General features: G+C 53.4%; 1 protein-coding gene across 1 annotated transcript in view; it reads left to right on the top strand.

Annotated features, from left to right (window-relative positions):
* The window catches only part of Megf8 (multiple EGF like domains 8), a 50889-nt gene that overhangs the window by 31447 nt on the left and 3805 nt on the right, over positions 1–15637 (top strand). Inside the window, exons 28-40 of the mRNA XM_021166329.2 lie at positions 729–909; positions 1418–1581; positions 2158–2302; positions 6377–6608; positions 7661–7784; positions 7949–8162; positions 8417–8631; positions 11501–11708; positions 11865–12024; positions 12290–12482; positions 12960–13130; positions 13394–13524; positions 13901–14033. Coding sequence (XP_021021988.1) covers positions 729–909; positions 1418–1581; positions 2158–2302; positions 6377–6608; positions 7661–7784; positions 7949–8162; positions 8417–8631; positions 11501–11708; positions 11865–12024; positions 12290–12482; positions 12960–13130; positions 13394–13524; positions 13901–14033 — 2271 coding nt within the window. The remainder of the gene's footprint in view (positions 1–728; positions 910–1417; positions 1582–2157; positions 2303–6376; positions 6609–7660; positions 7785–7948; positions 8163–8416; positions 8632–11500; positions 11709–11864; positions 12025–12289; positions 12483–12959; positions 13131–13393; positions 13525–13900; positions 14034–15637) is intronic.

A 15637-nucleotide genomic window follows, 5' to 3' on the forward strand; every position in this document is an offset into this window, starting at 1 on the left:
TGGGGGCGTGGCTCAGTGGTAGAGCCCCTGCCTAGAATCCCCCAGTGAGGGGCTGGGGGCGTGGCTCAGTGGTAGAGCCCCTGCCTAGAATCCCCAGTGAGGGGCTGGGGGTGTGGCTCAGTGGTAGAGGCCCTGCCTAGAATCCCCCAGTGAGGGGCTGGGGGCGTGGCTCAGTGGTAGAGCCCCTGCCTAGAATCCCCCAGTGAGGAGTTGGGGGCGTGGCTCTGTGGCAGAACCCCTGCCTAGAATCCCCCAGTGAGGAGTTGGGGGTGTGGCTCAGTGGTAGAGCCCCTGCCTAGAATCCCCCAGTGAGGAGTTGGGTGTGGGGTGGGGTGGCTCAGTGTTAGTTCCCTTACTTAGCTTATATCAGATCCTGGTGTTAATACTCAGCACCACAGTAGGATAGGGAATTGTAAAGTTGAATTTGAGTGGTCAACGTAGGTTATACATTTGTAGCTATAATCTGATCCCTGGACAAGGGCCTGTGACACTCTCAGTGGCCTGGATGGGATGCAGTCCCACCCAGCAGCAGAGCGATCAGAGGAATAAGGACTTTTGATGTTCCTGAATAAGCAGGTGTGCAGTGGGCAGAACCTAACTGGGCCCTGGCAGGCAGGGTCTAAGCAGCTATGGAGCTCTTGACTCCTTAGCTGGGGCTGATCGATCTTATGTCCATAAAGTGAGTCTTCCTCTGCCACCTTGGCTGACATTAGCTCTCCATCTTACAGCCCCCTCAGAACATGGAGTTGCCAGCGGTCGCTGGTCACACCCTTACTGCCCGTCGAGGCCTATCCCTGCTCTTGGTGGGTGGCTACTCCCCTGAAAATGGCTTCAACCAGCAGTTGTTGGAGTACCAGCTGACAACCGGCACCTGGGTATCTGGAGCCCAGAGTGGGACACCCCCAACAGGTAAGGCTGCGGTGCAAGCTGTCTGTGCTTTCCTTAAGCTTCCAGTCCACTCTCACACCCTGGTCACTGCCCACTATACTTTAAAAGATCTCCTTGTTGTCACCTGCCAGCAGCTAGCTCTCCAGAGAATCTTTGCTGCTTCCTTCCCTTAGTGTCGCTGTCATCCCCTTCCCCAGCTTCTAAGATCCCCACCTCAGGGGCTCTTTGTTCTCTTCTGCCCTCTCCTCTGTGTCTCCCCTACATGTCTTAAGCACTACCTGTCAGCCATTCCGCCACCCAGTCTCTCTCCTGGCTGCTCTGTCACTCCTTCTCAGCCATTGGCTGTCCTCTCTGCGGTTGTCTTCTAGACCCAAAGGACAGGGGAGGAGGGAGGGGCTCCCCACACCTCTGGCCACAGAGCCTTTTGGGCAAGGGATGTGGTCATTAAGAAGAGGAGCCCAGGAAGTGAGGGGATACTGCTGGCCGTCAGCCCTTCCCTGCCATCTCTGTGGTCCTTCTGCCCCTCTAGGTCTCTATGGTCATTCTGCAGTCTACCATGAGGCCACCGACTCCCTCTATGTGTTCGGGGGTTTCCGCTTCCACGTGGAGCTGGCAGCACCTTCTCCGGAGCTCTACTCCCTGCACTGTCCTGACCGTACCTGGAGCCTGCTGGCACCTTCTCAGGGGGCAAAGGTTAGGATAGCTGGCTGTAGCCACGGCAGGGGGGTTCCCCAAGGACTAGCTCCACTCACCCAGATTCCTGTCCCCTGTTCCCTACTTCCAGTCCCTGTAAATGAACAGAGAGAAATGCCAGTTGTTTCTTTTTCCATGCCTGGTTTGGAGAAAAGAATTCTTGGCAAGGAAGTGAGAGGCATGGTTTCTGCCCCCACACCACCCTGACAGATCCCCTCCCCTTCCTGAGCCCCTGTCTATGCATCCCTGTAACTCTGGCCTTTTAAGGCTAAGGACACAGGTGTGCGAGAGCAGGGATCTGCCTCTGCTGGTAGGGACAGTTGCATGTGATGTACACCGCCCCCCCCGACCCCTCTGAGGAAAAGGGGTGCAAAAAAGACCAAGTTTCCAGGGAGTGGCTGGTTCTGTGGGCTGCTCTGCAGGACCCAAGAGTTTCCCTCCCAAACCGGGAGAAGAGGGGGATGAGCTGGGTGAGGCTGGGAGGGAAGTTGGTGGCAGGTGAGTTGGGAAGAAGTGTGTGGAACCAAGGGTGGGGTCTGACACCTAGGCTCTCCCTGCATATGTGTCTCCCACCAGCCCCGGCCCCGGCTTTTCCACGCTTCAGCTCTGCTCGGAGACACCATGGTGGTCCTTGGGGGGCGCTCAGACCCGGATGAATTCAGCAGTGATGTTCTGCTCTACCAGGTCAACTGCAACACCTGGCTCCTGCCTGCCCTCACCCGTGAGTCCCTACCCCAAGAGGCTGACATCCATCTGCAGCCCTCCTTTCCTCTCCATATAACTAGAGGCCACTGAGTTTCTTTCTTTTTTCTTTGGTGAAGGAGTCGGTCTGTCCTTCCACACGTGGGTCCTGGGAACTGACTCAGCTTCTCAGACTCAGTGGTAAAGAAGACCCTCTGAGCTGTCTCACAGCCCCTTTCCTTTTGTCTTAGAATGGTTTGTTTTTTCTTTATTTATTGCTTTGTTATTTAGTATCATTGTGTCAGCTTGGCTTGCTTAGAACTCACTCTGTAGACCAGGCTGGCCTTGAACTCACAGAGATCCACCTGCCTCCGAATCCTGGGTGCTGGGATTAAAGGCCTGTGCCACCACAGAAATATGTTTTTATTCTAGTTTTTTTTGTTTTTTTTTGTTTGTTTGTTTGTTTTTCGAGACAGGGTTTCTCTGTGTAGCCCTGGCTGTCCTGGCACTCATTTTGTAGACCAGGCTGGCCTCGAACTCAGAAATCCGGCTGCCTCTTCCTCCCGAGTGCTGGGATTAAAGGCGTGCACCACCACGCCTGGCTTGTTCTAGTTTTAAAAGTAATAGTAATCATTGTACATAATTTGTAAAATAGGAAGAAAAACAAAACATCTGTAGCAAAAACCACTTTTGAAAGTGGGAAGTGTCCAGGTTTTCTGTCAGGTTTGAGGTGAGCTTAGAGAGTTGGAGAGATAGCTTGCGGTTAAGAAAACTTTCTGTATATTCACGAAGACTAGAATTTAGATCCCAGCACCCATGTAACAAGTTGAGTGTCCCACATGTGTGTGGAACCCCAGCCCTGAGGCAGGCAGGGACAGGAGTCATTGGAACTTGTTGGCATCTGGACCAACCAAGAAAACTCAAGTCCCAAGTTCAGGGAGTGACCTTGCCTCAAAGCAATAGGTAGAGAGGGTTAAAGGATGGATGACACTCGATGGGGGTGTGTACATACTTGTGTGCACGTGCGCGCCCACACAGACACAGACACACACACACACACACACATATACACATACCTTAAATCTTTTTAAAAATTGTAAGTTCTAGAGTCCACTTGTATTTTAAATATATATAAATATAGAATGTACTATAGAATAAATTTACTTTTATGAAGTTCAAAAGAAACTCCAGAAACCAACAAATAAAACTCAGAGCTACTTATTTCCCGATCGTTATATCCTTAATACTGGATATGCAGTGGTTGTTATTCCTGGAAGGATGTAAGAGGGGAGTCTAGGTAGCTCAGAGCTGGAAAGCTGTTGTAATAAGTGAATGTTGACAGAGAGAGAAACAGAAATGGGCATATGGCCTTTTTTCTTTTTCAGTGCTTCTAAGACACTCAGGCCTTGCACATACAGAACAGTTGCAGTACCACTTAGCTATTGGGAGAGCAAGTGCTCTTTCTGCCATCCTCTTCCCCAGAAGACCAGAGGGGCATAGGACTGTGCTGTGTGTCACTTACAACTCTTCCTACCAACACAGGCACAACACAACCCTGTTCTCCCACATCTTATCTTCTTGGCCTTGTAAATGCTCCACCACTGAGCCACACCGCAGCCCCTCACTGGGGGATCCTAGGCAGAGGCTCCACCACTGAGCCACGCCCCCAGCCCCTCACTGGGGGATCCTAGGCAGAGGCTCCACCACTGAGCCACACCGCAGCCCCTCACTGGGGGATTCTAGGCAGGGGCTCTACCACTGAGCCACGCCCCCAGCCCCTCACTTGGGGATTCTAGGCAGGGGCTCTACCACTGAGCCACGCCCCCAGCCCCTCACTGGGGGATCCTAGGCAGAGGCTCCACTACTGAGCCACACCGCAGCCCCTCACTGGGGGATCCTAGGCAGAGGCTCCACCACTGAGCCACGCCCCCAGCCCCTCACTGGGGGATTCTAGGCAGGGGCTCTCCCACTGAGCCACGCCCCCAGCCCCTCACTGGGGGATTCTAGGCAGGGGCTCTACCACTGAGCCACGCCCCCAGCCCCTCACTGAGGGATTCTAAGCAGGTGATCTATTGGCCCCTCACTGGTAGATTTGCGTTAGGGGTTCTACTGCTGAGCAAGGGCCCCAGCCCTCACTGGTGAATGTCTCTGTGAGCTGTACTGCTAAGCCATGACCTCAGGCCCTGTCTAGCCTTTTCATTTCCTTGAGCACTGAGTGGTTGCTTATGTGTCCAGGACCTGTGTTCTGTGTGTTTTCTCTTTTCTTTTTCCCTTTCTCTCTCACCCTCCCCATTCCCTTTTACTCCAACTCAAACTTTTTAATATTCATTCTGTCTTGGATTAAAAATAAACATTAATTTATGTAATATGAAATTAATTTTTTAAAAATTAAAAGCCAAGTATGCATAGCCAAGTGCACTTGCTAGGCAGGTACAGTGCCCTGGCTTCAGTTCCTAGCACACACTCACACACATGTCACTAATTTTCTCAAATCCTATTTTTAATGATGCTTCTTAAACGCCTTAACCTCCCTTATAGCCCACCACCCACCAGAGGTCGTGAGAAAGAAAGGATACAGGGGAAGTGGACCTGTGGTTCTTTAGAACAACTCCTGTCTGTGTTGTGTGGAAATCAGCAGTTCAGTTCCCAGGTCAGCAGCAGCAGCAGCTCGATCCACTTCCAAACCCTTCATGGATACACCAGCAGTCCAGTTCGGTAGAGTCGGGATAGCAAACACGAATCAGTAGTGGTGGCACTACCTAGCAGAGACAGCCAGGCCTCAGCGTTGGCACAAGTTAGCTGGAGGGACCTGGAGGGACACCAGGAGAAGTTCTGGGCTGTGCCTCTCTCAGGAAAGTGAAGATCAGTGAAGGTGTGAGAACCACAGGTGTTGCACAGCTAGCTCTAAAAGCAAGCCAAGCTCAGCCCCCGTCACTATTGGGCGAGTCCTATTTATATCCAGCAAACATCACCCCTCCACGGGTCTTGCTCTAGCCCTTGAGTCTGTCTCAGCTGACATCACTCTGCCAATTAGCCCAAGTCTTCAGAAGCGGCAAGAAACTGCAGCACATCACCAGAAGTTTTTTGGTTCGTTTCTGTGGAGTCCCAACAAACGCAGCTCAACTATGCAACGTAAGGTGGACCAATACACGTGGTCATTAGTGAAGAATCCTTCATCACGTGTCCTTTTACGTGCTTGCTTTAGCAGAACATCCTCTCTCCTGTGCCTGCTTCAGTGAAACATCCCTTCACAAGTCTTCCTTAGCCTTTCACCTGTGTCCATTTCGGGAAAACACTCCAGCAAAACACCATCCAACACAGTGGGCTCTCCAAAGAACCCTTAAACTTTCACTTAACACACATACAAATAAATTTTTATTCTGGTGGCTTTTAGAGCTTTTACTGTCACATAGCTTCTAGTGCTGTGTGACCACCACCTCCATCTGGTTCCAGAATCTTGGTCTCTGCTCTTTTCATTTCCTGTGGCTTATTTGTTATTCAGGGTGTTACAGGTGGAGCCCAAGGTGCAGCCTGTGCATGTTAGGGTAGTGCTCCTGTTAGGGCGGTGCTCCTGTTAGGGCGGTGCTCCTGTTAGGGTGGTGCTCCTGTTAGGGTAGTGCTCCTGTTAGGGCAGTGCTCTGTCAGTCAGCCACATGCTCAGCCCACCTCTTCCTCTCCCTCCTCCTCTTCCTCCTCCTAACCTGTTTAGATATGTTTATTCTATTTGCCATGTATGACTGTTTGTCTGTAATTATGTATGTGTACACGTGCCCACAGAGGTCAGAAGGAGGCATCACATCCCCTAGACTTGGAGTTACAGATAGTTGTGGGTGCTAGAAACCAAACCCCGGTCCTCTCCAAGAGCAAGAAATGTTCTTAACCACTGAGTCATCTCTCCAGCCCCCACCTCTTTTCCTGTTCTTTTCTCTGTTTGTCTGCACTTCTGTCCCTGTCTTGGCTGTCTGATTCTCCTGTGTGTCTGTCTCTCTTCTCTGTCTTTATCTGCTCCCTTTTTCTCTGTCCTTTCTGAATGTCCCTCCCGACCAGTCTTTCAGGGGGTCTCTTCTTTGTGCTTCCTGCTTTCTACTTCTCAGAACACCCCATCTTTCTTCAGGTCCAGCCTTTGTGGGGTCCCCGATGGAGGAGTCTGTGGCCCATGCAGTGGCAGCAGTGGGTAGCCGCCTGTACATCTCTGGAGGATTTGGGGGAGTAGCCTTGGGCCGCCTGCTGGCATTGACCTTGCCCCCCGACCCCTGCCGTCTGCTGCCTTCACCTGAAGCTTGTAATCAGTCTGGGGCCTGCACCTGGTGCCATGGTGCTTGCCTGTCTGGGGACCAGGCCCACAGGTAACCATAGTGACTGACAGTCCATGGCACAGTACACACTGGTGTCCTCTGAGGGTGTTAGGGAGTGAGATGGACTTGGGGGGTCTTGAAGTTCGACTGTCAGGTTCTGCTTCACACATGGGGAAGAGAATGATTATCAGAAGTGGAGGTGATTGGAAGGACTCCAGTCTGAACTCTGCTTGTACCTTAGTGTCTCCCCTTCTGGAGAAACTGGGTTGGAACTTGCTTCTCCATGTATAGCATAGTTTAGACCAGCAAAGATTGAGAGTGGTGCTGCACCCAGGATATCTGTATGGGAAGACACTGAGACCAGAAGGGCAGCTCAGAAAAGGCTTCCAGTACCTGGCTGGGACCAGGCTCTGACCAAATCTGCAGCCTCCTCAACTGCAGGAGCACAGATGCCCCTGAAAACCAACTAGTCCCTTGGTTAACTCATTCGTCTGCCTGGGTGCCATGATGGAAGCCTACTTAGGGGTTCTGTTTGTCCCAAGATAGGCAGTGGAGCGTGTCATCATGCATCGTGCAGAATGGTTAATGGATGTGATTATGGGATGCTGACCCCAAACACACACACACACACACACACACACACACACACACACACACACACCTGTGGGCCTGTGTGTCATAGCAGGAGTACTCACTGTTTTTCTAAAATCTGGAAAATGCTAAAAACCCATTCATTTCCAAGGAATTTCGGACCTATGCTGTGGACTGGGGGGTTGGGGAAGGATGGAAATTGGAGGCCTAAGCAGAGAGATTCCTAAAGTGCTTGTGGGGGGCAGAGTGGCAAGGGAAGGTGGCACAGAGAGACCTTGGCCTTTGGCTGTGTGAGAGGAAGAATACTGTTTTGGGAAGGGGTAGGGAGGGGGAGGAGACGGTTGGTGATGCCTTAGGTTCAGTGGCAGGAGGGCACGTATCACAAAGGGATGGGGCTAACCAGGATCCTGAGGTATGCAGCTTGGGACATGGTGGAGGCTTCTGTAGGACCGTGTACAAGAGACAAAGCATAAGTCCTAGATGAGTGAGTGAGCTAACCTCATGTCCTCTAGGCTGGGTTGTGGGGTGCCCCCTTGCTCCCCAATGCCTCGCTCACCTGAGGAATGTCGGAGGCTGCGGACCTGCAGTGAGTGCCTGGCCCGCCATCCTCGGACCCTGCAGCCTGGAGATGGAGAGGTGAGTGGTGGGTAGAGGGGCAGGGATACTGGTCTCCATTGTGGTTACTGCCCTACCCATCCCTGCATCTCAGGAACCATGGAACTTGTCATCTGTGATTGATTGGGTAGGAAGAAAGGATACTGAGCCTCACAGAGCCCACCAACTCCATCTTCCCCCCACAGGCATCCATTCCCCGTTGTAAGTGGTGTACCAACTGCCCAGAGGGTGCCTGCATTGGGCGCAATGGGTCCTGCACCTCAGAGAATGACTGTCGAATCAACCAGCGAGAGGTCTTCTGGGCTGGCAACTGCTCAGAGGCTGCGTGTGGGGCTGCTGACTGTGAGCAGTGCACGCGGGAGGGCAAGTGCATGTGGACGAGGCAGTTCAAGAGGACTGGTAAGCCTCCTTCCTCGCGGTTTGCTTTATTGGGGATGGGGGGGGGGGTTAGAGGCCTGGGTGCCTGCGGATCAGAGGGAAGCTGGGAGCTGAGAGAGGGAGGTCAGGGACTAGACACTGAGGCTGAGCTGGCAGTGCTAGGGCTTAAACTGGTGGGGCTGGAGAAGGGCTGGCATCTAGACTCCTCTGAAGGAGGAGAGTCCGGGAAGCAGACTGGTTACTGACCCTGTCCCTCCCCGCCAACCCCCCACCAGGGGAGACTCGCCGAATCCTGTCAGTGCAGCCCACCTATGACTGGACTTGCTTCAGCCATTCCCTGTTGAATGTGTCTCCTATGCCAGTGGAGTCCTCGCCTCCACTGCCCTGCCCAACACCCTGTCACCTCCTGCCCAACTGCACATCCTGCCTGGCCTCCAAGGGTGCAGATGGGGGCTGGCAGCACTGTGTGTGGAGCAGCAGCCTCCAGCAGGTAATGCCCGAGTCCTGCTGCCCAGCCCGGCATCCTCTCTCCTCCCCCTTGTCCTCTTTTCCTTCCCTCGTCTTCCATGCCTCCTGCTGTTAGGATCACAACTCTGTACTCCTTTCAGGACATCAGGGCCATCCATATTCAGGGCCTAGTGAGACACTGCCAGGGAGGGCCCAGTCACACAGGGTGGGCCAGGACCTCCCCTGTGGGTTGGAGATGTGACTGGTGGCAGTGGATGTACTTGACAGTCAGGTGGCTAGGACCTAACTGCCTACCACATTGTCCTCTTCTGGGAGCTCCAAAAACGTGTCTACGTAGCATAATTTAGTGGTCCCAGTGGAAGACAAAAGCATTTGCCTTGGTTTGCCCCCGTGGAAGGCCAGTCAGATCTGCCCTCCATTGTCATATCTAGCAAGGAATGTCTGATTCCCACTGATACCTCTTCCTCGTGCCTAGGCTGATAGATAGGCTGATAGCCAGGACGCAGTGGCAACATTCCAGCTCCCCAAGCCACTGGGGACTGACTGGGTCAGCTCTGCCTCACCCTTCACCCCGTGGACCGCAGTGTGTGTGTGTGTGTGTGTGTGTGTGTGTGTGTGGCATGCCATTGGGACTTCCATTCTAAAGGTGACCTTAGAGAAACCAGCAGTGCTTCCTGCACGTCCCAGCAGAGAGGGCTGCCAGCTTCTACAGCTAGAAGCTTTACCTAGGAGTGGCATATTGGCTTAGGCACCTTGTAATCAATCTCTCGGGCCCTGGGCCTGGGAAGAGAGCTCACTCAGTAACGCAGCTGCCCATCTACTGCTGGCTAGTCTAGTCTACTCAGTGACTTCCAGGCCAATGCGAGACTGGCTCAAAGACAAAATGACAGTGCCTGAGGCCGCTCACTGACCTCCACATGTACGAGTGCGCACACTCAGAACTCAGCTGGGTTTGGATCTTGCACAGGTGCCGTGATCCTCACTTGAGTCCCGTGCAAGAGCAGTGTGTGCCTCACCTCTGAGCCCACTCTCCAGCCCCGCAGTCATTCCATTGCAGGAAAATGCTGTCACGTGCCTTGTAAGTCTAGGGTTCAGGCGGCTGAGGCAGGAGGGCACACGTTCCAGGACAGCCTGGATGGAGTCCCTGCTGGGGTGCCGGGGCAGCAGGGAGAGAGCAGACTTTATGAGAACTTGCTTCCGTGGCCAGGGCACAAAAGCACTGCACTCCTTTGCAGGGCTGTGCTCCCTGGGCTCCACTCACAGCCAGCCCAGCTCTCGGCAGACTCAGAACTCTGGCCACAGCCACGAGGGTTTCTATTTCAGGATGGCATAATGCTTTATTCTTCCTGATTGCCCCTGGGCAGCCAGCCCAGAATAATCACACCCCTCTTATATTTCACATAAGGCCAAACACAAAGTAAAATGCTCTTATACCTCATGGTATGTTCCCAAGGGCCCAGACCTCATTCTGTAAGCAGTCTGAGTCCCAACCAGCAAGTGATAGCTTGTGAATTGTAGGCTGGCTTCCCACCCAGGATACCTCCATCACCTGGCTGGGCTGGAAGTAGCCTGTTGGCCATAAAATAAAAATAAGTTCATTATTTTTAAAAAGAAGAGGAAGCTGAGGCTTGTGACCCTGCTTGTGACACTCACTCTGTCTGGTCACTGCCTTCTTTCAGTACAGGAATTGGGTAGGGAAAGGAGACTTTGCATCGATATAATAGGACTTATGGGACATAAGAGTTTCTTTTAATCTTTAAAATGTATTTATTGATTTCTATTATATACATATATACATACATACATACATACATATACGTATTTGTGTGTATATACGTATATGTATGTATGTATTTTTTCAAGACAGTTTCTCTGGCTGTATATGTATTTGTATATGCATATGTATATATGTATTATTTTTTTCAAGACAGTAGTCCTGGCTGTCCTGGAACTCACTTTGTAGACTAGGCTGGCCTTGAACTCATACAGAGATCCACCTGCCTCTGCCTCCCGAGTGCTGGATTAAAGGCGTGCGCCGCCACTGCACAGCACTTTTTAAAATATGGTCTTCCTCTGTAGCTCAGGCTAGCCTGCAACTCATCTAACCTAGGCTGATCTTGACCACTTTTCTCCTTCTTCCTCCTCCTTCTTCCTCCTTCTCCTTCATTACATATACTTATTTATTCATTCTGGGAGGGGATGCACGTGTTTAGAGGTCAGAAGACAGCCTGTAGGGGTGAGTTTAATTTTTCCCCTGTATGGGTTCCAGGGATCAAACTCAAGTCATCAAGTTTAGCAACATGTGCAATTCACCCTTCGAGCTGTCATACCTGCCCTTGTCTGGAACCTCTCGTTTCTCCTGTTTCTGCCTCCAAAGTACTGGGATCGCCCAGTTCCCTTTGGGTCACAAGGAGAAAGTTCAGTAGGGCTTCCTAGGGGCTGAACACTGAGGCCTGGAAGCTTCCATGTCTGTGTCTCACCACCCTTGGGGCCTGACTGATGGCTGATGCCTGCCTGTTCTCTTCCTGCTCCCCCTGTATCTCCTTCATCTGTTCATCATCTCATTCCAGTGTCCTCTCAGTCCAGGGCTCCACCGAACCCCGACCCTAGTCCATTGTACGTAGCCCAGGCTGCCCTATGTAGCTAAGGGTAACCTGAACTCTTGACCATCCACCCCGTCTTCTGGGATTGCAAGCATGGGCTACTGTGCTGGGTTCATCCAGTTCTAGCCTTGATGTCTGGCTGCAAAGGCTTATGATAGCCCCGCTTGTACCCTGAGCGAGAACCATGGAGGGTGGGGCCTGGGAGAAAGGGGTGCAGTCTGAGAAGCGTATTTAACTTTCTTTCCCTGTCTCTTTTCCCCCCCCACCCCGCCCCGTTTCTCTGGACAGTGTCTGAGCCCCTCCTATCTGCCCTTGCGATGTATGGCTGGAGGCTGTGGGCGGCTGCTTAGAGGGCCAGAGAGCTGCTCGCTGGGCTGTGCTCAGGCGACGCAGTGTGCCCTGTGCCTGCGACGACCCCACTGTGGCTGGTGTGCCTGGGGAGGCCAGGATGGGGGTGGCCACTGCATGGAAGGAGGTCTCAGTGGTCCCCGAGATGGTGAGAGAGGTTCCGGGGGCTGGGCATGGTGGTTGGCCAGGGGCACAGAGAACAAGATGGTTCTGAGGTGGGACTCAGAGGTGGTGGGAAGGGCCCAGGGGTCTGGGATAGTCATGAAGAGATCTCCTGGTAAAGGCCTGTGTCCTCTGGGGTCAGGGCTAACGTGTGGACGTCCCGGGGCATCCTGGGCCTTCCTGTCTTGCCCCCCTGAGGACGAGTGTGCAAATGGGCACCATGACTGCAATGAGACCCAGAACTGCCATGACCAGCCCCACGGCTACGAGTGCAGCTGCAAGACAGGCTACACCATGGACAAGTGAGGCTCAGTCGGGGTGACACAAGTCACATGGAAGGAAACAGCCCAGGCTCATGGGCAGGGGCACCGATCTGTGAGATGGGAGGGCAGTTGGCCGACCCAGTGTGCGGGGGACAAAATAGGTAGAGAAGCCAGGAAAGAATGAGTCTCTGGAGGAGCATAGTGGGGGCGGGGTTGGCAGACTCCAGGCCAGCAGCCTGCTGAAAGAGAGTGGGACCGTGGGGGAAGGCTGGGCCCCTGCCCTCATCACTGCTTGTCCCTGCAGTGTGACTGGCGTCTGCCGCCCTGTGTGTGCCCAGGGCTGTGTGAATGGATCCTGTGTGGAACCTGATCACTGCCGCTGTCACTTTGGCTTTGTTGGCCGCAACTGCTCCACAGAGTGTCGCTGCAACCGCCACAGTGAGTGTGCCGGCGTTGGAGCACAGGACCACTGCCTGCTGTGCCGGAACCACACCAAGGTATGGGACCTGCCGCCCAGCCCCTCAGGCCCTGGCCGAACCCGAGCCCCTGAGTCTGCTTAGAAGAGGCCTTTTATTGTTTTTTTAAAGTCTATTTTGGTGGTGCTGGGATGGAACCCAGGGCATTTGACATGCTAGGCAAGTGCTGTACCACTGAGTCACACCCCAGCCCTCGGGCTGAGGCATCTTAAGGCTAATTCCCAGTCCTGAGAAGCCATGGGCAGGGAAGGGGTGGGAGAACCCTATTCTGGGGAGATGTGAAAAGACTTTGGGGACTGTGTAGTAGTAGACAGAATAGCTGGGGAGCCTGGGTGTGTGGACGCCTTTGCTACTTAGGACTTAAGGGCTGGGGCAAGTGAGTGAAGGGTGGGGCTAAACCGCAGCCCAGCTGACAGGGCCAGACCAGGTGCCCAACCCTTGTGTCTCCCTGTCCCATGTTTCCCCAGCCCTTTGGATGGAACTTTCCTTTGTTACTAGGGTAGCCACTGTGAGCAGTGTCTCCCACTGTTCGTGGGTTCAGCTTTGGGCGGTGGGACCTGCCGACCCTGCCATGCCTTCTGTCGCGGGAACAGCCATGTGTGTGTCTCCAGGAAAGAGCTAGAAATGGCCAGAAAGGAGCCAGAGAAGTACTCACTGGATCCAGAGGAGGTGAGGGAATGAAGTCTGCACTCATGAGTCTGAGGAGGAGACTGGGCCTGAGGGAGGAAGACTGGGCCTGCACCCTTGTCCCTGAGGGAGGAAGACTGGGCCTGGACCCTTGTGTCTGGGGGGAGATATAGGGCCTGGACCCCTGTATCTGAAGGAAGAGGTAGGGCCTGGACCCTTGTGTCTGAGGGAGGAAGCTAAGGCCTACACCCCTGTGTCTGAGGGAGAAGGGCTGGCCCATGTCTCTCTGTGCCCTTGTTGGCCAGATTGAAACCTGGGTGGCAGAAGGTCCCAGTGAAGATGAAGCTGTGTGTGTGAACTGTCAGAACAACAGCTACGGGGACAGATGTGAGAGCTGCCTCCACGGCTACTTCCTCCTGGACGGGAAATGTACCAAGTAAGAGGAAGGAGCCTGGCCCTCGCCCTTCTCACCGGGAGTAACCCTGGGAATTAGACCTCCCTTGCCTAGCCCTCTCTTGTCAGAAGCGAATGAAGTTTAAGAAAGCTGGAGGGCGAGCAGTGGGTGGGGAACGTGGGTGGAACCCAGCTGAGAGGTCCCCACATCAGAGGTCTGCAAAAAGGGCTGCAGACAGACCTGGAGGGAGCCTGGTCTCCCGAATCCACAGAAGGCTGCTGAGGAAGGAGGCCTGCCCTTCTGAAACTTCAGAAAACTGGAGACAGTCTGAGCAGATTGTTACTCAAGGACCCCGTGGCTGGGGCAGTGGACTTGACCTCTGAGTCAGAGCATTCACCCCCCTCTCTCCCATTCTCAGGTGCCAGTGTAATGGCCACGCTGACACCTGTAATGAGCAGGATGGAACAGGATGCCCATGTCAGAACAACACAGAGACAGGCACCTGCCAGGGCAGCTCTCCCAGTGACCGCCGAGACTGCTATAAGTACCAGGTGTGTCTGGGAAGCCAGCTCCTGGACTTGGTGCCACAGGAGCAAAGGGCGGAGCTGGGATGAGGGGATCCGGGTCCAGGATCCGGGCTGTGGACCTGGTTTGGGATGGAGGTCATCTTGTACATTGCTGAGCCCCGGGCTGTGGCCCAGAGTCCAGATGCAGGACCTCAGGGGCTCTGACTGTGACAATCACAGACTACAGGTTGCAAAAGCCAGAAACCCACCTTAGAGTAGCTTAGGGGAAAAGCAAATGTTTTGACTCTGAAAACAGGTCTGACTGGGTGCAGTGGCACATGCCAGCTGTCCCAGGGGCTGAGGAGGACCCTGAGTTCAAGGCCAGCCTGGGCAATAGAGGGATACGGTTTCAAAAACAGTAGTCTTACAGTGTGGCTCAGCTGCTGGAGCGCTTGCCTGGTGTGCACGCGCAGCCCTGGCTTTCTCTCCTACACTGCAGAAGCCTAGGGCGGTGGCATTTATGTGACCCCGGCCCTCGGGAGGCAGAGGCAAGAGGATCAGAAGCTACAGAGATATGTGACACCAGCCTGTGCTAAGTGAGATCCTATCTCAACAGAACAGCAACAGGGCCAACAAGAGCCTGTGTGCTCTGGGACCTGCATGTAGGAATGGCTGCATCCAAGAAGTCACAGTGATGTCAGAAATGTCACTGTGACTTGACTCTGCCCTCCCTGTGCCAGCTTTGCTACTTTGGGGAGGTTTTTGTCCCACCTGCCTTTCCCCACCATGTGAAATTCTGGCTGATGAGGGTTCTCATTAATTCTAAACTTAGATTTAAATCCCCCTTGTGAGCCAGGTCTGTGGCTCCAGCCTGTGATCCTAGTTCTTAGGAGGCTGAGGCAGGAGGATTCTGTCAGTACTGGGCCTGCATGGTGCAAGACTTAATCTAGTGAAACCAAACCCAAATCCCCCTTATGCCCATTTCTCATTTCTGAAGCAGGGAGGCTGGCTGACTGCTCTGCCCCACTCCCCCACGCAGCCTCTCTCCAGGCCCAAGGGAACATCTTCCTGTCTCACTGAGGTGTAGCCCCACCCAGACCAGCCTTACCAACCTCCATCCTTCTCATCCTAGACCAGAAAGTTGGCTATACTGCTGTATGATTGAAAGGCTTGCTGGGGATGCCAGTTAGATAGCTCAGTTAGTAAAGTGTCTGCTACCCAAGCTCTAAGACCTAAGTTTATTGCTGGGCATGGTGGCACACACCTTTAGTCCCAGCATTTGGGAAGAAGAGGCAGGTGGATCTCTTTGAGTTTGTGGCCAGCCAGAGACACACAGTCTCAAGAAGACCCAAGTTTGGATCTTCAAATTCACTTGCATATACATGTGCACACACACAAAATATGCTCACATATAAATTACACATGGGCATACATACACATATGCATACATACATACATACATACATAGCTCATTGAGGGCCTGAAAGCATGCCTCTATGATATAAAGTACCTGCCCCAAATCTCCCAGTAAGGGGCTAAGGGTATGGCTCAGTGGTAGAGCCCCTGCCTAGAATCCCCCAGTGAGGGGCTGGGGGCGAGACTCAGTGGTAGAGCCCCTGCCTAGAATCCCCCAGTGAGGGGCTGGGGGC

The sequence above is a fragment of the Mus caroli genome, chromosome 7 (genome assembly GCF_900094665.2).
Source record: "Mus caroli chromosome 7, CAROLI_EIJ_v1.1, whole genome shotgun sequence".
In the NCBI taxonomy this organism is placed as follows: domain Eukaryota; kingdom Metazoa; phylum Chordata; class Mammalia; order Rodentia; family Muridae; genus Mus; species Mus caroli.